Source organism: Piliocolobus tephrosceles, chromosome 10, assembly GCF_002776525.5.
Source record: "Piliocolobus tephrosceles isolate RC106 chromosome 10, ASM277652v3, whole genome shotgun sequence".
Lineage (NCBI taxonomy): Eukaryota > Metazoa > Chordata > Mammalia > Primates > Cercopithecidae > Piliocolobus > Piliocolobus tephrosceles.
In genome coordinates, this window is record NC_045443.1 from 37,186,441 (window position 1) to 37,213,761 (window position 27,321).

At 34.5% G+C, this 27,321-nt stretch overlaps 1 protein-coding gene across 1 annotated transcript in view; it reads left to right on the forward strand.

Annotated features, from left to right (window-relative positions):
• Positions 1-27,321, forward strand: part of MUC19 (mucin 19, oligomeric) — a 182,039-nt gene that overhangs the window by 21,833 nt on the left and 132,885 nt on the right. Inside the window, 20 exon segments of the mRNA XM_026454629.1 lie at positions 3,128-3,277; positions 5,578-5,763; positions 5,909-6,073; positions 6,160-6,342; positions 7,158-7,340; positions 7,429-7,470; positions 9,263-9,313; positions 10,324-10,383; positions 11,367-11,595; positions 12,382-12,499; positions 13,018-13,078; positions 13,281-13,378; positions 17,497-17,707; positions 18,481-18,606; positions 19,080-19,203; positions 22,280-22,415; positions 24,050-24,142; positions 24,811-24,895; positions 25,060-25,197; positions 26,199-26,348. Coding sequence (XP_026310414.1) covers positions 3,128-3,277; positions 5,578-5,763; positions 5,909-6,073; positions 6,160-6,342; positions 7,158-7,340; positions 7,429-7,470; positions 9,263-9,313; positions 10,324-10,383; positions 11,367-11,595; positions 12,382-12,499; positions 13,018-13,078; positions 13,281-13,378; positions 17,497-17,707; positions 18,481-18,606; positions 19,080-19,203; positions 22,280-22,415; positions 24,050-24,142; positions 24,811-24,895; positions 25,060-25,197; positions 26,199-26,348 — 2,589 coding nt within the window.

The following is a 27,321-nucleotide window of genomic DNA, read 5'->3' on the forward strand; positions in this document are numbered from 1 at the left end:
AAACTTTCAATGTACTTGCCTCGTCTCTGAAATCTTTAGAGTTTATACCTCTACATGGGAAAGAAAGAGGTTCAGTGAAATAAACAACTTTAATATTTTATATGAAAAGTTGATATCTGAGTCCATGTAGTTAAAAGGCAGAAAAAGCTTTGGGTGTAGGGGTGTGGTTGTAATATCTTTAGGCAGGACATAAAAAACTCTTTTCATGAGTTTGGCAATATTTTATCCTCATACATTATGTAGTGTCCATTTAATGGTGAAATAAACTTTGTTTAAGGAAACTTTGTTTTAGAAACGTTAATTTGGTTAGCCCAGGACAGGCCAAGGGCACAGTCATGGTCAAGAGTATAAATGCAGGTATATACGTAATGAAAAGTTATCAATAAAGAAACATAATAGAACATGAAATGTGTTGCTTTTTCTACCTTGACAAAAGTACACTTGTGACAACCTGGAAGGCAGGATCCAATGCAGGATTTTCAGGTTTATTGGAATTCAATGCAAGATCAGTGTTGACTGTGCCCTAGCTAAGATCCCCACTGTCATGCTCCTCCCGTCTCTGGCTTATTCGCATACTGGGAGGGACATCCCAGCTTTTCTATCTCAGTCCATCTCCTTCTGTACACTGACCACCCCTTCCCCATCCCTCAGACCTAGGGGATCGTCTTTGCAATGTGGTCTCACCTGGAGAAGAAGGTCTTAGGAAACATGCCCATGCATGCCCATGTAGCAAACTAGGGACTGCAGCCCTGGGGCCCTAAAATGTGATCCAGAAAGGGAGACTGGGATAGCACAGGCTCTGGGTAGGCATAATCCCTTCACTCTTGGCCTGTATTCTGTGCTCTCTGAGGAGTGCCACAACCCCAGGAAGGCCAGAGGAAGATGTGGTTAGAACAGAACAAGAATCCCTGTTGCCTGAGAGCAAGAGAGCTACTATCCAAGGCTACCAATTGCAAATGGAGGAACCAGATGGGTTTGCATTGAGAGTTTATACTTTGCTGTGACTGAATACTGCTTTGCTTCCTTCTGCTTTGCCAGCAAACTAAAATATTTATATATTAAGGTGCAGCTCTGAAACTACATGACATTGAAAAAGACAATGAGAAAGATGGTAAAAGAGAAAAAGAAGAAGAGTGTGTAGTGAAGAAGGGTAGATAGAGGGAAAGAGGAGAGAAAGAGGTGAAATACTGTATATAGGAAGAGTAGTACAGGTAGCAGTGGTTGAAGGGTTAGGTAATTAAACAATAGTATATATTGGCTATTCATAATTTAAACATTGTTTTAGTCCTAAAACAAATGCCTACATGCACATTTTATAATTTCAAAATTTCTTAAATGTTGAATGCCTTTCCCTAATACTACATAATACATTATTACTTTGACTATTCTCATAATCACAGACATATTTTATTTTTACTATTTGCTTTAGAAAAGTAGAGATACACTTTCTAGAAACACGGAAATGGCTAAGAATTCCAAGAGAGGTTGTTGGGGAAATGTCTTTAAAAACAGTTTCCTGCCCCCTCTGAAAACCTGTCCTGACAGGCATCTCACTAAAAAGATTGCAGACACACGGAAATATTTCTCTATTATAAAACAAGCAGATAAAACCCATTACATGTAAGTTATGAATATAAGAAATAACTAGTTCTCGAGTGGATTTGACAGCATCATTAGCCATAGGGTTCATCCTACATTTACATGGTAGTTGGGGTAGCCACCTGTGTTTGCTGATTGCTTTTAAAAGAAAAAAGAAGTTTCTTGTGTATTATGACTGGAGGTAGGTTTGTGATTTGTAGCCAAACACCAGTGGAAGTTAGGCTCCTACCTCCCAGGAATTTAAGATATAGGGAAGCATCCTCCTTCATGACTACATTTCAAAGTGTTGGCCCCCGCCCCTTGAAGAAACATTCTCGGTGTGTTTATTTAGTCTTTAAAAATGTCTATGTACATTTCAGAGAGCTAGAGAAAGTACTCACAAGTTTTCTTCAGGAAATGATCAAATAAAATGTATTTGTGGAGGGAGAAGTCTCTTTCCTTATTTTAATGCAGAATTAAGCCACTTATTTTATTTGTATTTGTGATTACATAGTCTTCAAGTGTTACTTAGAAATCATTCATTTCATTTTTTTGTCTATTTGGTGACCAAAATTTATGTCTTCCACAACTCTACAGGAATATTACAGTTATTAAGATGTTAATAATTCTTAAATATTTAAATTTTATATAGAGATTAAAAAAATATACAAATGGCATGATAGAAAGCATATATACTTCATGTAACAAGGTGTTTATTACCTTAAGAAGTGGTCTTTGTTGGTGACTACATTTATTAAATAAATACTGAGTGCCCTCTATTGTTGAGGCACTGGTCTGGACACCTGAAATCCCTCTCTCAATAGAACAGGCAAAGAAAACTTGAGTTTATGGAGCTTAAAATGTAGAAGAAGGATACAGTCAATACTCCATAAGCATTAAAGACAGTGATAAAAGGTGTATCACAAGGGGATATATTTTACCTTGTGTATTACAAGGTGACAAATCTGCGGGATAAAATAGAGTAATATAATGGTAACTGGGAATGTAACAGTGGAGTGAGGTCACAATTTTAAGTTGTCAGAGTGTGCCTCATTGAGATGAAACTTAAGGAGGTGGATGGTACAATTAATTCATGAGTAAGTGTTTACATGCTTTCTTCCTTGTAGAAATACAGAAAAGAGAATCAGGCATGTCATCTCAATTTTATCAGTTATAAGGAACAGTAGCCAAGGACAATGTGGATTCAACAAGGCAGAAAATTTTGACTGGGGGAAGTGGGATGCTGGAACTTGAGGCTTAGGAATGGGGATGGAAGCAGACTGGGGAGTTTCTGCTCTGCCCAGGAGAAGAGTATCTAGTACACATGAATTATTGAATCTTCATAGCTGGATTCTCCTCGACTGAAGTTTTAGAAACATGACCAAAAGATACAGATAAGGTGATTAAGTCAACCAGTGGTGTATGTTGTTCCAAGTGTTGTCAGGATAATGAGACCTACTCAAAATAAAATGTGGCTCTTCATGGTGTCATAATTAGACTACCTTTTTAGTCTGTGCTAGCAATGTAAATGTTTTTTTCTTCACTGTAGGTGGCTTTTTTAATGGTAGTTCATCCTCTCGTGACTCAGACAGAAAAGAGTCACTCTTTAGCTTTGAATTTGGTGCTACAGGAGAGGCTGAAGACAAGTCCAGAGAACGCCGGGATGCTGGGAATTCAAGGTCAGAAGACAGCCCAGCAGGTACTGTTCCAGAAAAAATATGTACCTAGCAAACAAGTGCTTTTGGTTGTGCTTTTGGTTGTCATTTTGGATAATCTGACAATCTTTCTTTTGTTTGCAGCACATGGCTTTAATAGTCATAGCTACTCTAAAAGCACTGATTTCAGGGCCAATGAGAGTGATAAATTCTGTCTTTAGAGAATTTTGGCAAAGATGTATACATTAAATTAATTGTTCTCCTGATAATTATTTTCATATGTGCTCTTCATACTTGGTACTATTATTCTAATGATGAATTATTTTTCTGACAGTTTTTACTGTATAAGTTAATAATCAAAAATGATTCCTGGGCCCAAATGTAGAGTAGGTTCTCTCCACTCATGTTTCTGTGTCTAACCACAATTGATTTTCTATATCAAGATTCTCTACTGAATTTACATATCCGGTTTGCTGAGTGATATGATAAGGAAGAGTTCCTAAGCAGTTTGTGGCCTGCAATTTTGTTTTTTGGGGGAAAAAATTTAAATTTCTTTAGATGAGTTGGGGTCTTGCTGGTTCAATACAATTTTTCCTACTGTTCTACTCAAATTTTTACTATACTTGCCTGGCCCCTGAAATCTCTATAGTTTGTACCTCTACAAAATGGGAAGGAAGCAGTCCCAGTGAGGAAAATAAGTCCTATATTTTACATTAAAAATTAATAGTTTTGTCTCTGAGGTGAAAAGGCAGAAACAGCTTTGGATGTAGTATCTTTACGAAGGATACCAAGTTTTTAATTTTCCACTCACCTGTTTTGGGACTGACAAACTCAGTAGGACTAAGGAGATAAGACAGATCCATTTACTCTTGTTTACATTAGGTGTTAGTCATTTTCTCATGTTCTGTAGAGCACAATAAAAGCTTATCATCAACAGCCCCAAAGCTTCATCTTTCTTATGGAATCTTTCAAATCTCATGATAAATTGGTTGCCATTCTTACTCCTGATTCTACTACGTAGAAATATATATGGAAAGATAGGAATAAGGGAGATCAAGGAATATATCAGAAACTAAAATGCAGCTCTGATTCAAGCAGTGTGCAGGGATTACTTTCTTGTATTGTATGAATGAATACAACTTTTCTGTGGTAATGATTGTATTTTTGTATGGTGGATGAAATCAGTTCAGCAGGTGGTACTGTTTGGTGGTACTGCTTCAAATCAAAATAAAATGGTAGGGGTCCCCGATCAAAATGGATTAGATGTAGGTACAGTAAATGGATTAGCTGACTCTGATTCTGCTGCCAGGGAAATAGGCATTCTATGTTGTTTCTTAGTTTATGCTTTTGTCAGAATAATCAATTAATTGACTGATTTAATTAGCAAAGCAGGAATTGGTGATTTTTTTTTTTTTTACAAATACAGATTTAATGTTAGAGGAATTCATGAAAAAAATTTGTAAACTCTTTGTCTGGTTCATCAAAAATTTACATTAACTTCAACAGAAATCAGCAATTTAAACAATTTAGTGAAGAGGCAAGTAGTTTTGAGGCTTCCCAGGAGCTTAGACCTGGGACAAAGAGTTTCTATCTCCAGTCTTTCACATTAACCTTTGGGGAAACCATTTAACCTCTCTTGTTCACAAGTTTTGTCATCTGGAACAGATAAATCTTGGGCTCTTGGGTTTGAATGACATCTACCACGTTAACTTATAAAATTCCATTACTCATATTTGAATTAGTTTTCTTGAAAAAGAAGGCTGGAGAAAATAAATTTACAAAAGTATGGATGAATAGCATTTCATATTCGGAAACTAGAGCCAATGAAGGAAGTGAGTGTCAAGAAAGTATAGTAACTCTAGGTATTTTGGATTTAGAACAATTTACCATAAAAGATGTGGACATTAGTAGAAACAGGAAGAACAAAGAGTTCACTGGTCGTAAATCCACAGATCTTGGTGCTCATGTCAGTGACCAAGGAATTCTGATTGAGAGACTATTAATACAAAATACAAATAATTCTTATTCTTTGTATATTACTCCCAATAACAGTTTAATTTTTCATTAGGCAGAAACATTTTGGCTTTTGATTTTGGAGTTGGTGGTGAAAGGAAGAATGAATTGGGATTTGGTTTTGGAAATTCTGGCTCAGTTGGTGTCAGTGGTCTTCAACCAAAAGCTATGGTGAAAATGAAATACAGAACACTGGAAATCAAATTCCAGTGATGCGGATATTACTATTCAGGTTTTTGCATCAAAATAAAGAATCATAAGATGTGTTAAAATACTCCCTTGGCCACAATGATTTTTTCTCTATTTTTCTTTCTTTTTTTGTTTTCAGCAGATAGCACCAACACACAATATGGTGCTGGCATTAGTAGCAGTGGTGCCTCTCTGAATATGGGATTTGGTTGGGGGAAGTCTGATGAAAAGGGATTGGAAGTCGGTAGAGCTGATGGGAGTGAAACTAGAGGCAGTGGATCTGCTGGGGGTGAAACCATAGTCTTTGGATCTGATGCAGGTAGCTCAGGTATTCCAACAAGACTCACTCCTCAAAATTTTAGATTGATTCAATTAATTAACTGGTTAAAATACTTTTATTTTAATGTCACTTGATAGCAAAGAGATTAATTAATTAATATTAACTTTAATCATATTTTGATTTTTTCCATTAGTTGGAACTGGTTATTCTGGTTTGAAACTTGGAGCAGGGAAAGGTGATGTTGCATTTGGTTTTGCAGTTTCTGATTCAAATTCATTTGGTGACAGTGGCATTAGTAGCAAAACAGTTGAAGGAAATCAAATGAGTAGTTCTGGAGGATCTGTTTCCATTGATCTAGGTATTAATATCTGACTTTTATGCATAAAAATGCCTGAATCATAAAATACTTTCAATACACTGTGACAATTGTTTTATATTCTGCAGGTGATACCAGTTTAAGAAGTGAGAATCAATTTGTTGGTGGTGGCTCTCGAAATTCGATATCCAATTTATGGGATTCTGGTCAAGAGGGATTTGAAATCAGTGAAATTGGAGGGAATGGAATGAGTGGCAGTGTATCTGCTGAGGCTGGATTCAAAGGTTTTGGATCTGATGGCAGTAGCTCAGGTATTCTAGCCAGTTTCTGTTCCTGAGATATCCACCTGAATTCCAAATATTCATTTATTTAAAACTATTTTGATTTTCTGTTAGTGGGAATGCTTGAGTCTCTTGAATTTGGACTTGGAGGAAAAAAACTTGGAGCTGGATTTGACTTTAGGTATTCTGATTCAAGGAAATTTGGTGATAATGAGCTTAGTGAAAATGGAATAAAAGTTACTAGAGAATCTAGTTCCGGTGGTTAGGTATCAATATTTAATTTCTTTGCATAAAAGTTTGAATCATAAACTTATTGAAATACATTCTGGTGATAATCATTTTATATAATGTAATTGGTACCAGAGCAATAAAAAAGGGATTTTTTTGTGTGACATATGAGAAAATTTGGGTTTTGGTTTGGAGAAATTTGGTCAAAAGGGATTTGGAAGAAGTGGCTCTGGTTGGAATGAGCAGAGCAGCAGTAAATCTCATGTCAGTGGCACAGGTGGTTTAGTCCTGGACTCTGCTCTGGTGAAATCTAAATTGATTTCAACCTTTCATCCATTATTTTATTAACATTTTATTTCTTCACCAGTGGGAAAGTCATGGTTGTTTGAATTTGGACTTGGATAAATGAAGGGTGGAGCTGAATTTGACTTTAGAAATGTTGGTTTAAATCAATTTGGTGACAATGGCAATAGTAGTAAAGATTTTGATGGAAATGGAGTAGGTAGTTCTAGAGGCTATAGTGCTAGGTACTGATTGTTAATTTCTGTGCGGGGACAATTCTGAATCATGGTATGCATTAAAAGTAATTCTAGTGATCATAATTTTGTATTCAACAGGTGACTCAAGTGCAAGAAATGGGTTTGAAAATTCTAGTGATATCTCTGAAGATTCAGGAGTCATATTGGGGTCATCTGATCAACATGAATTTGAAGTCAGTAGAACTGGTGGGAATAGAAAGAGAAGCAGTGAATCTGCTGAGGCTGGAAACTTGAGTCCTGGATCTGATGTCCGTGACTCAGGTATCCTAACCTGGACTCTATTTCCAAGAAATTCCAATTAATTTCTTTCTTCTTTATTTCTTTTAATCAAATTTTGATTTTCCATTAGGAGGAAACACTTAGTCTTCTGGTTCTGGAAGTGGTGGAGGAAGTAAGGGTGCAGATGGCCTTGGTGTTGGTGCTTCTGGACTAAATGAATTTGGTGAAACTGGCCTTAGTGGTTCAGGTACCTGTGATAATGGAAGCAGTGTTACTGGATCTTATTCTTATGGCATAGGCATTGAGATTTCCGATTATCAGAAAATCAGAATTCTAAGAAACATCTTACAATGACAATGAAAATTGTAAACATTATTAATAGTAATTTAAAAGGAATTCTGCATTCTCGAATGTTGAAATATTCTTAGATGTAATCAGGCAAATGATGTTTAACATTTGTTGGCATAAGATGTGGAACTGGTTTCACGGCTGTGAATATATCAGTGTGGAATTCTTTTTGTTGCCTTTATGTAAAATTGATTTGGAGTCAGTTGAAGAGATAAAGTAGCAGCTGAACTGTTGGTCTCAAACTCTGTATCCCAAATCTGGACTTGGCAGCTTTAGTTTTCTTTGCAAGCCCATTGCTGAGAAGAGTAAGACTTGCATCCACTTTTGAAATCCTTATAAATTTTAATATTTCCACTTAATGAAAACATTCGATTGCATGGTCTTGGAATTTGTAGTAAAAAATTTTAAAATAATATGTACTCTTGATGCAGAAACTGTTTTGATGCTGTTACCAGGGCTGGAACGTCCTGGGAACCACTAGAGTAGAAGACTCTAGGAACCACTAGAGTAGTAGAACTGGGGACAGTGGATCACTTACAGTAAAATGGAGGTTCTGGAAAATATTCAGGATTCATCTTTAGAATTCAACTTCAGGATTAATATCTTTTTCTTAAAAAGTGAAATGTAATTAGCAAGAGATACAGTGTAGTGTAGTAACAGTTGACCTGATATGGGATTGACTATCAATTAAACTATTCCAAGAAAGGCCTGGTCATACAGAACTAATAATTTTAATTTTGGTTGTTCTTAAACTTTGGTCGTCAATTTTGAAGTCCTCACTTCCAAAGAACTAAGAAATTCATTTATTATTTATTGACATGGATTCTTTTAAAATCACAGTTGTTACAAATGGTTTCAAAGACACCTAATTTAGGAACTCCAGCTAGGCTGCCATTAGCTCAGGTATTCAAATTTAGGTTTTCTTCCTGAGAAATGTATTCAGAATAATTACATCTTATGTTTCTTAGTGTGGAGTGGTTACCGATTTGATGATTTTTTTTTTTTTTTTTTTTTTTTGCTATTTGGATGTTAGATTTTAACTGCTTTGATTTTTCCATGTGAGATAGACTTTATTAAGTAGTGTTATTTTTGGTAATGTTTCTAATGGCAGTAAATCTAGTGGCTTTGCAATGTGAACTCTGAATCTCTTCATTAATGAAGGTGTCAGTTCATTTATATTAGTGTTTTTCATATTTCTAGTTTCTGTGAGTGCAGAATCTTTTGTTTAATTGACCTCTTGAAATAGTACCCAGGTTTCCTAAAAGTAAAACAATTCAGAATGGGAAATAGTTTGGTTGACAGTGGGATAGGAGACCTAGAACCTTGTCTAACGAACTTTTTTCTCTTACCCTTGACAAATTTTAAGACAAATAATCTAGAAAAAAATTGATTTGGTGTCAGTTAATTTAGAGGCAAGGCATTTAATTTTCTTACCCCAGCAAAGTTTTGCATTGACATTTTTTTTTTTTCTTGTACAGCTTTACATGGTCTTAGTCTGCTAGCATTAGCATTGCTGGACTAGGATCTATGATCTATCCATCAGATTTTCTTTAAAAATCACTTTACCAAGTGAAATTATACACATAAAATAGCTTAATCATTTTGTATTGAAATAGGTGTCACAAACTCGTCTGAATACAGTACATCTGGACCACTCAATACTCCAGGTAATCGGATTGATGACTTTGGGTGTTTACAAAGATACACACACACACACATACATACACTTACAATGTTGTAATGTTCTGCTGGTTATTGACTTACTAGGACTTGATACTTATTTTTCTCATACTGAGCTCTTAAGTGCTACTTCTCTTTGGATACTAAAGTTTAGATGGCCAACTAAGTATTTGAAACAATTTCATGAATAAGAGAGATTAAACCACATTTTAAGGGAATTTGAATAAAACATATTACAACTCCTTTACTATTTTAGACATAGTATTTTTAAAATGCCTTCATAAACAAATTAGTTCAATCTATTTCCACTCAGTCTGAGTAAATACAACCTGTAGTAAAGAGAAGAAACTTCAAGATAGATGATAAAGAGCATTTTGGAAAAGAGTTTACAATTCTATCAAAACATCCACTTTTGTTATTGTTGTTGCTTGTTTTTAGGCCTTACCCTACGATTGAATATAAATTTACTTGGTTACATAACAGGGTCATTAGATATAAACAATCATGGGAAATGTAAAGTTTTAAAATATACAGATTTTTCCCTATGAGTGGGAGAATTGATTTTTCCTCATATATTGATAAATTATTAGTATTAGATAATAGACTCATTGACTAAAATGTACCTCTGTCCTATTTGTGCCACAGCTCCTGATAAAAATGAACATGTAATGTTTTATTTCTAAAGTTGAAAAATATTTCTGTAAGGGGTGCAGCATATGTTAGTAATTGTACAGGACCCCAAATACATAAGCTCTTAATGATTCGTGAACATACTGAAGAAGTGTGGACTGCAGAGTTAATCATGTATGTGACTTTGGCAAGTCCCAGTTCTCACAGAGTTATCCATTATATATGTTATATAATATACAGTATAAAAAATTCATTGATGGCCTTCAATGCCAACTTTTAAGGTCCCATGTAGACGTTCCAATATCTTGTATATTTAAAATGAATATATGTCTTAACATTGAAATAATCTATGCCTTGTGTTGAATAGAAAAAGGATCCCACATTCCAGAAGCAACTCCAAAATACTCAGAAACAAATGCAATTATTGGTAAGTAAAAATGGTTATGATATTCATTCATATATTTATACCCACACCAGTACCTAATGAGATCACAGAAACAAATTTACAAAATTTGAAACTAGTTTTGTTTATTTATTTATTTACAAGGTCTCACTCTGTCATCCAGGCTGGAGGGCAGTGGTGAAATCATAGCTCTCTGTAACCTCTGACTCCTGGGCTCAAGCAATCCTCCTGCCTTAGCCTCCTGGGTAACTGAGACTATAGGAAGGCACCACCATGCCTGGATATTCCTTTTCCTTGGTAGAGGCAGAGTCTTGCTATGTTGCCCAGTCAGGTCTTGAACTTCTGGCCTCGAATGATCCTCCCACCTCAGCTTTCCAAAATGCTGAAATGATGGGCATGAGCCACTGTGCACAACCTGAAACTAGTTTTAAAAATGTCCCCATCATCTGTCTGTTTAATCATTGTATGTTTGAATGATACCACATTTGTACTATTTTTTTTTCCAGAAAACATGTATACACACACACACACAAATATATGCATATACCTATACACAGTCATATATACACACATTTATATGTATAGAGATAAATGATGTAATTCTTTACTGTCATTCAATATAAATGGGACTTCATTCAGACTTAGAAAAACTATCTCTACCAAAAAAGCAAAGCAAGAAAGCATACAAACCACTGCTTCCTTCCATATATTCCATCCCATATTAGAGACAATTTTTGTTTTCCTATGGGAAGCAAGATGTTTTCAATCTTGCTTTATTTTAGCTGGAAGAGCCAACTTAGGGTACACTAAAGAAGTACTCATGTACTAGTTTTAGTGAGTCTTTGCAGTAGTGAAAGAAAGCAAGCACTGATTTAAGGTGGTGGCTCTGAGAATTGAACCTTTCAGTGATTTTATTTCCCTTAGGACAAAAATGCTTTAAAACAGACCTAGAAGGTATGCTAATTGTTCTAAATAATTATGTACATGTTCCTCTGAATATTTTGTAGGTGAAGCATCTACCTGGAGCAAAGGAGCATATAAGTCTTTCAATGGCCGCATCTTTTTGTTCGAATCTTCATGCCCGTACACTTTCTGCCGTCACTGCGTTGAATCTGGAGGGGATTTCAATATTGAAATCAAACGAAACAATGATAGTGAGACTGAAAAAATAACAGTTCTAATTGACAATAACGACATCTCTATTTTTGGTGACACCATTTTAGTTAATGGAGAAAGGTAAATACCGTAGTGTTTTGGGTAAATGATATAAAATTATTTAAAGTGACCTGAGCAAAAAAAGAAAAAAAAAAAAAAGAAAAGAAAAAGACAGAAAGGGAGATGATACTTTCTTCCCATTTTTATGCTCATATTGATATTTTAATTGATTATTGGCCAAGAGTTTGATAAATGTGTAAGACTTTGACATATTTGGGATTGTAAGACATTGTATTTATTCCTATAACAAGACGGAAAAAAGTTCTGTTGTTTGAGTATACTGACTATCTAGATTATGGGAAATGTGTGTATTCAACAAATCTGATTATTTTTGTTGAACGTTTCAGGATATTTCAGTTTTCATTTGCAAGTTTAACACCAAGTATAAATTTAAGATTTTATAAGTTAAAAATTGAGGAAGTTAAAACTCTTAGTCCATGATTTTTAGAGGGAGCAATTCAGATTTGGAAGGGATGACATATTAGAATACTTTCCACAATAAGAAAATGAGGCATGATATTCTACTTGGGAACATTTCAAGTTATTTTTCTCTGACACCAAACCAATGTTTCATCCTGTTAATTTCTCCAAAGCACCAAGGATCTATTAGTTGTTTTTTAGAAGTTCTTCCAGTGTTCAAAAAAGCCAGTTTCTCTTTTTCTGAATTGATAAAAAAACTTTAATATTTACCAGCAAGTATTCCATCTATAGGATACTAAATTGTTGGGTGACATGAATTATCAGAAAACATATTATAATAGTATGATTCTTACCTTTTTACATATACTTGTATTTTACATTTTTCAGCATACAGATACCATATAACAATAAGTTGATTCACATTAAAAAATATGGAGAATATAATGTTCTGAATAGCCGTAGAGGAATCCTGACTTTAATGTGGGACAAAAATAACAAGCTCTCAGTAAGTCTATCTATGATTTTCATGTAATCCTGTGCTTTTTGTCCTTTAGTTAAGTTACAAAAACAATACGTTATTAGGGAAGTAAGAGCTAAAGCTTACTGAGAAATCTCTATGTATTAGTCATTATACTAAACATTATCTCATTTAGTATTCAAAACATCTTAAAATACATGCTATAAATAATCATATTTTGCAGATGATGAAACTCAGGAAATGCAAAGTAAAAAAAGTTATTAGGTTGGTGCAAAATTAATTGCAGTTTTGACCGTTACTTTGAAATGGCAAATACCACAATTACTTTTGCACCAAATAATATTTTCATACACATAGTAAATGGTGGAGTTATGACCTATTCAAATTCCAGAACCAGGTCCTTAAGAAAAAGCCCTCTAACACCTCTAAGTAAGCAGCTTAGATAGACTTGAATTTGAGGAGACATGGCCCTTTGGTTTGGGTACATTTTGTTTTGAGATGTGTTTAACATTTCATGAACATATACATGTAATTTATTTTTAAAGCTCACTCTTCACAAGCAATATCCAACTTGTGGTCTTTGTGGTAACTTCAACAGCACTCCAGGTAACATTCCAATGTATCATTCCTAAGAACATGCTTTCCAAAATGAAACTAAAAACTCAAATCATTTTTCAATTTTGCCTTTGTCTAAAGAATGAGAACTTATTAGAATGAAAAAATTTTACATTGCCAAGTCCATATGTAGCTTGAAAATAATGCACACATAAAAAGAATAACTTAAACTAAACAATGCTTTCTTTTTAAGGGGAAGATATTAATGAGCATATTGCCAATAGTAAAATTCCTGGTGATTGTCCCAATGCTGTGGGTAAAAGCTATGAAGTTTGTGAAGATGGAATACAGGTAAGAAATTTATATTTCATTGTGTAGCAAATTCTAGCAATAGTTCCCTTGGTTTCTTTTTTAAAATAAATGTTATTGTGTATATTTAGGGTACACAACATGTGTACATGTTTGTCTGGTATGTGATACACATGGATAGTAAAATATTTACTATAGGGAAGCAAATTAACATATCCATCATCTCCTCTGAAAGATACTTCAACTTTTTTTTGTTGGTTTGTTTGTTTCTGTGGTAAGAGCAGCTGAAATCTGCTCATTTAGCATGAATCCCAGATACAGTACAATCTTATTACTTGCAGTCTTCAGATTGTACATTAGATCTCAAGACTATTCCAGCCCCTGTAACCATTGTTTTGTTCTCTATTTCTATAGACTTAATTTTTTAAAAAAGATTACACATATAGGTGAGATCATGCAACATCTTTCTTCCTGTTTCTGGCTTATTTCACTAGTATAATGTCATCCATGCTTATCCATGCTATGATAAATGGCAAGATCTTGTTGATTTTTAGGGCTGAATAATATTCCATTGTGCATGTATGAGCCACAGTTTCTTTATCCATTTGTTTATTTGTGAACACTCGGATTGTTTCCATATCTTAGTTATTATGATTAATGCTGCAATGAACACAGGAGTATAAATATCTTTACAAGGTGGTATTTCATTTCCTTTGGATATATGCCCAAAAGAGTTATTGCTGGGTCATATAGTAGTTCCATTTTTTTTTTTTTTTTTTTTTTTTTTTTGAGACAGTGTCTCACTCTGTCGCCCAGTGCAGTGGCATGATCTCTCCTCACTGCAACCTTCGCCTTCCTAGTTCAAGGAATTCTCCTGCTTCAGCCTCCCGAGTAGCTAAGGTTAGAGGTGCATATCACCAGGCCTGGCTAATTTTTGTATTTTTTGTAGAGATGGGGTTTCACCATGTTGGCCAGGCTGGTCTCAAACTCCTGACCTCCAGTGATCTGCCCTCCTTGGCATCCCAAAGTGCTGGGATTACAGGTGTGAGCCACAGCGCCTGGCGGGTAGTTCTATTTGTAATCTCTTTAGAAACCTCCATGATGTTTTTCATGATGGCTGTACCAATGTACATTTCCACCAACAGTGTGTAAGCCTTGCCTTTTCTCCACACTCTTGCCAGCTCTGTTATCTTTTAACTTTTTGATAATAGCCATCCTAACAGGTGTGAGGTGATAGCTCTTGGTGGTTTTGAGCTGCATTTCCCTGACGATTAATGATGTTGAGCACCTTTCATATACCTGTCGGCCATTTGTATGTCTTCTTTTGAGAAACGTCTATTTAAGTCTTTCACCGATTTTTAAATTGGGTTATTCCTTTTTCCACTTTTGAGTTTTATATGTTCTATATAAATTTTGGATATTAATCCTCAATCAGATATATGGTTTACAATTTCACCCCTAATTTTTAGGCTTTAATTTTGTTAATTGTTTCATTGCTATGCAGAGGCACTGTTTTGATGCAGTCCCACTTGTTTATTTTTGCTTTTGTGGCCTGAGCTTTTGGTGTGATATCCAAAACATCACTGCCAAGGCCAATGTGCAGGACCTTTTCTCCTATGTTCCTTTTGAGATTTTATATTTTCTGGTCTTAAATTTAGGTCTTTGATTAATTTTGAATTGATTTTTGTGTATGGTATAATATATGGGTTTAATTTTATTCTTTTATGTATGGAAAACCAGTTTTTTCAGCACCATTTAGTGAAGAACCCATCCTTTCCACCATTATGTCTTCTTTGTATTTTTGTGAAAGATAGTTGGCAGTGTATGTTTGGATTTATTTCTGGGTTCTCTATTCTGTTCCACTGGTCTGTGTGTCTGTATTTACGCCATTATGCTGTTTTTATTAACATGGCTTTGTAACCCTTGGTTCCAATTTAAGCCCTTGGTTCCATATTCTCCTAAGCACTCATATCTTCTTCTTAGAATTCTGCAACTACTTCTTCTCCAATGTTCCTATTTCCTGTTTTTCAGCTTTGGTCTAGCTGTACATGCTAAAATAATTTCTCCCCAATACTATAATATTTACCATGTATTAGTGTAACAATTATAATTTCCTTTGCATAGTGTTTTAGTTTGTCTGTATGGAAACTGACATGCTTCACCTTTCCACTATCGTCTCTTGATGGTTACTGTCTTGATTCCTCTCTTAGAGTTTGGAAATCCATGTACTATGTCCCACTCACTTACTTTTGCCCCAGATATCCTTTCTGAATTGTCATCCCTCATATCTTTTACTTTCTTTTTGAGAAAGTTACAGATAATATTTTTGACAACAGCATTTGCAGATAGTTATCATTTACTTTGTGGATTTTCTGCACTTATGTAAGCTATTATGTTGAATTTGATTGACTGCATCCATTTGGTGACTGAATGAATGTTCACACATTCCTATTTCAACTAGACTAGAATTCTCAAGATCAAGAAATGTGTGGATAGCATTAATAAAATATATTTTTGTTTTATTGAAAGAGGGTGTTGCAATTATAGCCATCCTGTCATCTTACAGCAAAGCAAATTACACCATGGCATTATACAAGATCATCTACCATCTTCCTTGTGAAATCTTACTTGATCTTTGCAGTTGGAATTGCTTTCTCTTTCTTCTGTTACCTTATGGCTCTCATTGGTACTTATAATAAGATACCCTCTATAAAAATTGCCCAAGTTTTTCTCATATGTTCCCTATAAAATTAGATGTTCCATGATAATAGGGATTATGCATTATGGTAGTTGCATAATATGTTGAAAACTTATTCCTTGTTGCTCAAAAGTGTTAGTTAAATGATTACATCAATTTACATTCAAACCAATGTATATTTACTAAGGACCAACTTATGTGCAAGATACTGTGTTAAGCCCAGAGCATAAAAAGTCGTATTTCTTACTCTAGAGAAATCTGTAATATAGTGAGAAAAATGTACAAAAAATAATAGATGAAGAGTAATATTTGAAGATTTTATTTCACTTAATTGTATACGTCATTTGGAGAACGTTATCAGCCTGCCTCCAGCCTAATTGGTAAAAATTGTACACTTGGGCTGGGTGCGGTGGCTTACACCTGTAATCCCAGGACTTTGGGAGGCCAAGGCGGGTGAATCACAAGGTCAGGAGTTCAAGGCCAGCCTGGCCAACATGGTAAAACCCTGTCTATACTAAAAACACAAAAAATTAGCTGGGCGTGGTGGTGGGCGCCTGTAATCCCAGCTACTTGGGAGGCTGAGGCAGGAGAATTGCTTGAACCAGGAGACGAAGGTTGCAGTGAGCCGAGATCACGCCACTGCACTCCAGCCCTGGAGACAGTGTGAGACTCCATCTCAAAAATAACAATAATTTAAAAAATTGTACATTTGTTCTACAGTAGTTTTTTGTTTCTCTAAAAATAAACAAATTGTTAAAATAGAAAACAGCTATATGGTGGTTGATCTGTGTTGAAATTTGAGCTTTTTTTCATTCAATAATACACGTCATTACTTCCTTTACTGAAACAGAACAAATATGTTGTTCCCAGAGCAAATACACATGACTCTGACTAAGAAAGGACAGAGTCACTTTATTTTATGGTCATCTGTTTGATTATGAACTATGAAGAGATTAACAGTTAAAGGGACAATATCCCTTCTGTCTATTATGGTATTCTATCAGGTACCATCCCAGTCTTTGGCATTAATCAACTCTCTTCTCACCCCTTCCATTTTCTCTGTTCTAAAATTCATGTCACCTTTAAAGACAGTTTGGATAAGTTTAAGTACAATAAATTTTGAAGTCATTACATAGCAATCCAAGATGCCAAGTATCCAGAAGTATTCTCTTGGGAGTCACTTTACCAGCTATAATACTTCAAAAACCTCAATTTCAACCAACGTCATTATATGACAATCCAAAATGCCAAGAATCCAACAGTATTCATTTTAGGAGTCATTTTACCAACTATAATATTTCAAACAGCATCCAAGAACTTTCCTTGTCAAAGCTACAGGATATGATGCAAAACAAAAACAAAAACAAAAACTTCTGTATTTATGCTTTAAAAATTCATCTTACTGCCCATTTTTCTTACTTTTATTGCCCATTTTAATAAAATATCATGCTTTATTTTGTAGCACTGTAACAAAATTATTGGAACCTACTTTGAGAAATGTGGAAAGGTTGCCGCTCTATCCAGTGACTACAAAATGATCTGCATTGATGAATACTGCCAAACTAGAGACAAAACATCTACATGTGACACTTACTCTGAACTGTCCCGCCTCTGTGCCTCAGATGGTCCTGGCACCTTTGAATCCTGGCGAAACGATTCCGATGTGGTTTGTGGTAGGTTTTTACCTTCATTGTAGGTTACAACTCTGTAAGTTTCTACAGTACTTTATTTTTAATTTTTTTCTTATTTATCTTTTTTTATTATACTTTAAGTTCTAGGGTACATGTGCACAACATGCAGGTTTGATACATAGGTATATAGTACTTTAAAGTTAAGCTGTATTGCAATGTAATCTCAAATGATTCTAAGCCCTGGAAGGGGATCGTAGAGATGATGAAGTCTTGTTTGTCACATATACTTAGAAGGAAACAGATTTGTTTAGGTGATGTGACTTGCCTCAAGTTGCAGTGCTTTGTGTTAAGATCTTAATTTAAAATGTTGTACTTGTTACAATCAGTAAAAGTCACGGAAAACCACGAGTCAGTTCTGTAGAAAATAACTGGACAGTTTATCAAATGTATACTGATTAGTTCTATCATTTTTCAAAAAGATTAATAAAAAATGTAAATATGAGCTTCATATACAAACATACTTTCCACATATGCTTAAGTCAATCCTCATAATACAAGTAGAATATAAATTTCAACTTCAGATGAAATGAAATTACAGAAAAAATATATTTCCTCTAAATTAAATATTGTTTCATAAAATAATGCACAGGAAATTGGCATAATTGAGTCGTATTGAGTATCTTTAAAGAGTGACTTCTACCTTGTAACTCAGATTCAAAGAGTTCCATTTGAGAAGCTCCTCCTTAGAAGAGTGTGTATTTATTATATTTAGTTTCCTCTAATATCCGTGTCTACATATTTTTATATTTCTTCAGAAACACATAGATGTCCAGAAGAACAACATATCTACAAAGAATGTGGACCCTCCAACCCTGCAACTTGTTCTAATGTGGCTCCTTTTCAAGACAGTGACTGTGTGAGTGGCTGCACCTGCCCAGAAGGTAGTACACCATTGAGAGTATTTACACCAAAACAAAACAAAAGCTAAAAAGAAAGTGGGACTCAAGTCATGTCAGAGTGATATCTTATTTATAGCATAACATTCCAACAATTTAACTGTTTCTAATATATTCTCTTAGCAAACTGCAGAGGAGAGTTAGAGAGAATTTTAAAGCTAATGTGTATTTCCATCTCTACAATACCTGAGGGCTTCTATATTCCACAGAATATGCTGTAGTCCCAAATTGAGTGCAATGGGACTGTGCACTGTGTAGCAGTAACTCAGACTCAGAAAATTGTTTTCTATCCTCTTGCCAGTTCTCAAATTAGGAGTAATTGCTTTAACAAGAGATTATCATTTTCAGTGCATGTTACACTTGAAAGAATCATCTCAAGAGTGATTTCACAATACACTGCTGAACAATTTATTGATGTTTGTAGAGTTTTGAGGTCAGCTTTATACAATGTGTTCTAGGTTATCTGTTGGATGATATTGGAGAGAAACGAAAATGTGTATTAAAAGCTGAATGTCCCTGTGAATCCAGTGGAAACGTGTATCAGCCAGGAGAAGTCCGAGAAGGTCCTTGTGGTTCTCAGTGGTACGTGTGTGCTTTTTGTTCACATATTATTGATGGTAAAATAATACCAATATTTTTCATAATTTGAAAGATTCCTAAATGCACCCTTAAAATAAACTTTTAAGAAATCAAAAGTAATATCACTGCATTTTCTGTGTTGTTGGTGTTTTGTTTTTAGACTCAGTGTGTTTTTTATTATAAAATATGTGATCTTTCTGTGTACCTTTAGAAGATAATGCTCACTAACAGAAACAGTGTTTTCAATAGTAAACCACTTGGTAGTTGCAAATACAGAGCAAAGTATAGTATAAGATTTTGGTTATAATAATGAAACAATAGTGATGCTAATTCTGCCAAGAATATTTAATAAAACGTACAGTTAGAAAGAGCCAAATACTTTTCAAATAGTTTTTATATGTGGCTAGATTGGTGAAGATGAATAATATATCTATTCAGCAGTAAATTTTAATGTACCAAAAGTTATTGTAGATTATTTCACTATTAATTGAATACTCAGCTTGAGTCTTCCTTCTAAGTTCTACAACAATGTAATGACCATTGAGATTTCCCCATTCTTCATTATGGCTTTTCTCTGAAGCTCTAAATTTCTGCAATACTACAAAATACTTTCCTTTTTTTTTATTATTATTATACTTTAAGTTCTAGGGTACATGTGCACAACGTGCAGGTTTATGACATATGTATACATGAGCCATCTTGGTGTGCTGCACCCATTAACTTGTCATTTACGTTAGGTATATATCCTAATGCTATCCCTCCCCCCTACTCCCTCCCCACAATAGGACCTGGTGTGTGATGTTCCCCTTCCTGTGTCCAGGTGATCTCATTGTTCAATTCCCACCTAAGAGTGAGAACATGCAGTATTTGGTTTTCTGTTCTTGTGATAGTTTGCTGAGAATGATGGTTTCCAACTGCATCCATGTCCCTACAGAGGACACGAACTCATCCTTTTTTATGACTGCATAGTATTCCACGGTGTATATGTGCCACATTTTCTTAATCCAGTCTGTCACTGATGAACATTTGGGTTGGTTCCAAGTCTTTGCTATTGTGAATAGTGCCGCGATAAGCATATGTGTGCATGTGTCTTCATAGCAGCATGACTTATAATCCTTTGGGTATATCCCCAGTAATGGGATGGCTGGGTCAAATGGTATTTCTAGTTCTAGATCCTTGAGGAATTGCCACTCTGTTTTCCACAATGGTTGAACAAGTTTACAATCCCACCAACAGTGTAAAAGTGTTCCTATTTCTCCACATCCTCTCCAGCACCTGTTGTTTCCTGATTTTTTAATGATTGCCATTCTAACTGGTGTGAGATTGTATCTCATTGTGGTTTTGATTTGCATTTCTCTGATGGTGAGTGATGATGAGCATTTTTTCATGTGTCTGTTGGCTGTATGAATGTCTTCTTTTGAAAAGTGTCTGTTCATATCCTTTGCCCACTTTTGGATGGGGTTGTTTGTGTTTTTCTTGTAAATTTGCTTGAGTTCTTTGTAGGTTCTGGATATTAGCCCTTTGTCAGATGAGTAGATTGCAAAAATTTTCTCCCATTCTGTAGGTTGCCTGTTCACTCTGATGGTAGTTTCTTTTGCTGTGCAGAGCTCTTTAGTTTAATTAGATCCCATTTGTCAATTTTGGTTTTTGTTGCCATTGCTTTTGGTGTTTTAGACATGAAGTCCTTGCCCATGCCTATGTCTTGAATGGTATTACCTAGGTTTTCTTCTGGGGTTTTTATGGTTTTAGGTCTAACATTTAAGTCTCTAATCCATCTTGAATTAATTTTCATATAAGGAGTAAGGAAAGAATCCAGTTTCAGCTTTCTACTTATGGCTAGCCAATTTTCCCAACACCATTTATTCAATAGGGAATCCTTTGCCCATTTCTTGTTTTTGTCAGGTTTGTGTCAAAGATCAGATGTCTGTAGATGTGTGGTGTTATTTCTGAGGGCTCTGTTCTGTTCCATTGGTCTATATGTCTATTTTGGTACCAGTTCCATGCTGTTTTGGTTACTGTAGCCTTGTAGTATAGTTTGAAGTCAGGTAGCGTGATGCCTCCAGGTTTGTTCTTTTGACTTAGGATTGTCTTGGCAATGCGGGCTCTTTTTTGGTTCCATATGAACTTTAAAGCAGTTTTTTCCAATTCTGTGAAGAAAGTCATTGGTAGCTTAATGGGGATGGCATTGAATCTATAAATTACCTTGGGCAGTATGGCCATTTTCACAATATTGATTTTCTTCCTTTTCCTGAAATGTGTTGTGTCTCTGTGGGGACATAATTTGGCTCAATACAAAATGTATTTTCTCTATAAATGGAAAATGTTTTATTTTGGTAGTAATAATCAATATTAATTTATATTATGTTTATATTAATAATTAATTTTAATTTGTATGAAGAATTTTAAATAATAGTACCTATAATTTATTGAATGTTTATAACAGGACTGTTGAAGAGAAATATAATGTAGGCTACAAAAATGATCCACATATATCATTTAACAGTTTTTAGTTGAGAAATTTTTAAAAGACATGAAGAAACAGGTGAAATTAGTTTTAGTCATGTATTTTATATAACCCAATATATCTAGAATACTGTTATTTAAACATAAAATTAATACAAAATCAAGTTAGTGAGAAAAAAATCAAGTTTTTTTCCTATAAGTCTTCAAAATCTGTGTATGTTTTACATTTATAGTGGGTCTCAATTGAGATGAGACACATTCCAAAAGCTCGCTCTATGTATTGTGTGGTGCAGTTCTACAATGTGGCTTGTAACAGGCATTTTAACACTGATAATGAACTGTGTTCTATTTAAAAAAATCTCTGAAATCCAGATTGTAAGTTTTATATACTTAATCCGTGAGAAGTTATCATTATAGTCAAGGCTTCTAAAATATTAGGTTACCACCATCAATAAGACGTTTTATTAGAGCTGAGATATTGGGTGGGAACTAAAAATGGTCGAATAAAGCTTAACCAAATGTTTTAACTTGTGATGAATTTTTAGTGTGAAATTTTATTTTAACCATAGAGAAAATATAATTGATAACCCTTAATATAACCATTACATTTTAACAGCACATGCCAAGATGCAAAATGGTCTTGCACTGAAGCATTATGCCCTGGAAGATGTAAGGTGGAAGGAAGTTCCCTTACCACCTTTGATGGTGTTAAGTACAGCTTTCCTGGAAACTGCCACTTCCTGGCCATTCACGTATGTAATAGCCTGCAATATTTAAGCAAACTGATATACAAATAAAGCTATTCTTCAACCAATTTAAAACACAGTCTTCACCTTGAATTAGTATTTAAAGAAATAAAAAATGAACAATCCTTCAATTACTGGTTATGTATTTCAGTATGTTTTCTATTACATACTGGCACTGATGGTATTACCTGTCAGTAGTAAATTAACATTACCTGTCCTCCTTGGAAATTCCTTGCAAAAAAACAACCTAACAAATAGAACCCTCTTCATTCACTCATAATCATATGAATACACTGGGAATTTATTTCATTCTTCTACTTTTCTTTATGTATGGTCACTACTGCTTCAAATAAAATAATCTTTTACATTCCATGAAGCATCTTCTGCTTTCATTATTATTTCCTTAAATTTATTTTTAGTTTTTATAATACAACAGTATCACTATGATAGAGGCTATTCTTACATTTACATTCTTTTCAGTACTAAAATTTTAAGTCATTTGAATTTCAATAAAAGAGTGATTCCGTTTTGTAGTTTGTGCTACAAAGAACTAGCAATCTAGTCCACCTGAGAGTAAGTAATTTTATATAATCTTTTTGGTAAGAAATGAAGATGAACAGAATTTGTGAATCCTGAAGTGATAAATGTTGCTTAATGTCCTATAAGTTACAAAATGTAGTTGCTGCTACTAAAAGTCACTCTTCCAAAATAAAGCTTCTCGATTGCGTACCAACATAATCTGCCTTTCCTTCTTCTTCTTCTTTTTTATTTTTTAATTTATTTGAGATGGAGTTTTACTCTTGCCACCCAGGCTGGAGTGCAATAGCTTGATCTCAGCTCACTGTAACCTCTGCCTCCTGGATTCAAGTAATTCTCCTGCCTCAGCCTCCTGGGTAGCTGGGATTACAGGCGCCTGCCACCACGCCTGGCTAATTCTTGTATTTTTAGTAGAGACGGGGTGTCACCGTGTTGGCCAGGTTGGTCTCGAACTCCTGACCTCAGGTGATCTGCCCACTTTGACCTCCCAAAGTGTTAGGACTACAGGTGTGAGCCACTGTGCCAGGCCTGCCATTCCTTCTTTTTATGCTCCTCTAAATCCATTAGGATACAGGATGGGGAAAGTAAGAGGGGAAAATGACAAAGCGTAGGGAACATTTGCTTCTTATAGATTACAGATTTCCAGACATTGAAATGAGATCTGGACGTCCATGTTTGATGTGACTTATATTACAGTTTAACAAATTAAATACCTCCCACATTGGATTTAAATAGACATTGCGAACTGTCCAGAGAAGAAGCAAACTATGTTACTGCTAATTCCTAAGAGTCCTTATGTGGCAGTACATTCCCTTTGGGAAGACAAAAAGTAAAAATAAAATTAAAAAATGATGACTATGAAAATTCAACAATGGTAAACTACACGGATATAGTTTATGCAAGATACTAAGCTCTTGGCCAGTCCTGAGGCCGTACTATGGGCTGAACTAGGTTTCTATTCTTAGAGCACTCTGATTGTAGTAGGAATTGTACGTATTTAAAATTCAAACACTCATTGTGAATGAATTACATAGCAATAGCATACCATAAATAGCATTAAATGACATTCTAATAAACATTTTAATGAAATGTATTTTTTACAGAATGAAGATTGGTCTATTAGTGTTGAGCTCCGTCCATGCCCAAGTGGTCAGACAGGAACGTGCTTAAATAGCGTTACACTTCTTTTGAGTTCTGTAAGTAATCAGCTTCCTAAGGCTTATTCAGAGTCAAATCATAATACTTATTTTATAAATTCAGGATTTTTGAGGTTGAAGAAGAGAAGCTTTACTATGTATACTCAAAGCTTCAGTAAAATTGCATAGAAAATTGATAAAGTCTCTGGAAGTGCCAGCTAGTTACAAAAGTCCTGAAGTATATCAAAATTACCATAGATATACAATTAATATGTTCATTATGGATCAAATTTATGTGTTCATTGAAATGTTAAACTTTGCAGACCATTTATGAAGGAAGGCAATGGCATTTGTTTAGAGCTTTATTTATTTGGAATTGACATTATAAGTGGAAATAGACCTAAATGGGAAGGGTGGATGAGTAGTTTGGACTTTGACGTTTACAGGCTGTTTAACCTTTGGATATCCAAGTTACTGTTTTGGGTTTCCATTTCTGCATTCACATGTTGGGGATGAAGATTTATTTACAATCTGGTACACAGAGTTGGTATGAGAAACAATGAAGCAAAGTGTGCCTTAAAAATGCTTTAAAAATGTCTGTATTTTAGATATGTATTAATTAATCTCATAGCACTAAACATCTTATGACATAAAAATTTGGGTTCATATATTACATTAAAATTAATACTGTAAGTTAATATTAACTAACAAAGTGTTTTAAATATTAGTCTGTTCCAGTTGACAAATATATATTCAGCAGTGATGGAACAGTCACAAATGACAAGATTAGAAATCAAGGTTATTACTATTCAGGTAAGTTTAATAATAACATTTTAAAATAAGTGTAAGATGCAGTCATTTTTTCAATTTTTAAAGCTATTACATTTCTGATTTTTAACAAATATCAAAATATTAAAGTATTTTAAGAAAGTAGGACCTGTTGAACATGTAATTAATGTTCTTAATTATTTTAACAGATAAAATACAGATTTTCAATGCATCTTCCTCATATCTTCAAGTAGAAACATACTTTCATGTAAAACTACAAATACAAATTGTTCCTGTGATGCAATTATATGTTTCTATGCCACCCAACCAATTCACAGACACTGTGGGTAAGTCCTCTGGATTAAGTTGTATTCCCAAGGCTGAAATATTACCATCACTTATTCTAATTTCTTAATTAGATAATTAATTAATAACACTAAGCCCATAAACCATTTTGACTTAATCTTTCCTTCCACATTGTAGTAAAATAATTCCAACTTACTTGTCATAGTAAAGATGCCTTTACTTATTACAAAATCTATTCCCTAAAGATTTTAACAATTTAAATTCTTAAATATTTTAAATTAAGGCTTTTATTTAAATGAGATTTGATAATATATGTGCTAATGTATCACTTTCTAGTGTGTGCTACTAAGGCTTTAAACTGTAGTTGAATAAATGAAAATATTATAGATATAAATCTTTTGAAAATCAAGGTTCATATAAAAGCTACACTGTGACTTGTCTTTCTGGGAGATCATATGGTCATTTCTTTCACTGATGTTTTCTGTCTTATAAATCAGTTATTAACTACAGCAGTAAATGTTGAGCAAAACAAACAAAGATTATGGCAAGTGCCACAAAGACTATTACTTAATAAACAGCAGAAGCTTTTGTAACACACCTGTACTTGAGAAGGTAACTTATTTACACAAAGGAATAGATGTAACTCATAGGTCAGAAGGGTCTGGGTTGAAAAGGCATATAGCACTCAACATGATTCAACTATCCTCACAGAAATCATGCAAATGTGAGTCATAAGTTCCTACTTAGAAGCACTCTTTCTGTTGGCTCTTTCAAAGAGATACAAGTTACAGCGACAAATAGGAAAAAGACAGTATTCATGGCAAATGGTATTTCAGTGCTCCTGGAATGCGAATGAAAGGGAATTTGGGTGAAATCTGAAATGCCATGACATTTTACTTAATGTATGAAGGCTAAACAAGGCATATTCTTAGGTAACTTCTACAGGTTTTCTCTTGGGCAAAGAACTGAATGTGCAATGAGGATGTGAATCCAAAAAATTGAGTAGGTGAGATGTGAAACTTTGCTGTGTGCTCTTATGCAGGACTCTGCGGTTCCTACAACAACAAAGCAGAGGATGATTTCATGTCAAGTCAGAATATATTGGAGAAGACATCTCAAGCATTTGCTAATTCTTGGGAAATGATGTCCTGTCCTAAAGGAAACCCCTCTTCATGTATTAGTATAGAAAAAGGTAATGTTAATTGACTATCGAAATCTGTAATTACGTATTTGGTGCTAGGAATTATGTACTTATTTTCGTAATAATATGAACACGTCAGATAATCCTGGCTTTAGTTAGTTTTTGTTGTACTGTCTGAATTTTGGAGGACACAACAGAGAAGCAGTCTGGTTGGCTGATCTTATTCCTACAAAACAAATAGTTCAACTTGGTTGTTTGCTTTTCTACACCTACTCCTTTCCTTTTTACACAATTTTCACCGTCACTATAGAATAACAAGATTAGAAGAGATTTGGGGCACATTTAGTTCTTCAATTATTCCCTCCTTTAACTTAGTTATAAAAATGGTCATTGGTTGAACTGGCAAGACTCGCCCAAACTGGTGAAGCCACTTGATGATAGAGCTGTGGCTAGGTCCAGGTGTCCTAACTACTGCTGTCCAAGCCCCAATACAGACGTTAATTAAACTTTACACTGGTATGATTCAGCTTACATTTATGCTTACCAAAAGGCTTTTAAAATATTAGTTCAATTTATTTCTACCAAAACTCATGAGCAGCATGGGCGGGACTATTATCCCCACTAATGTAGATAGTGGGGATAATGGAGCACAGAGAGGGTTAATAAAGATCCCTAGTGAATAAGGATGACAGATGAGAAATTCAAGTATTTTGAATCCAAGTCATGCTTTGGTCGCTCCTCTGGTATTGCTGATACTAATAAATGCTTTATTCTGTGTTGCTTCTTTCATTAAAAAAAGGAGTGCAATGGAAGCTAAGTTAAGATATATTATATTGACATGTTAATTAGTTGTTTCTAAATTAATATATACTTGAAATAGTCTTATCAGATTATAATAATATTTTAACATTACTAAGGCAATTCCTTTTGAAAGCCTTGTCTACTAATTTTGATTTAAAAGAGTTGGTAGAAGCATTAATGTAAACATCATAATACATATTTCAGGATTTCGATTATCATATTA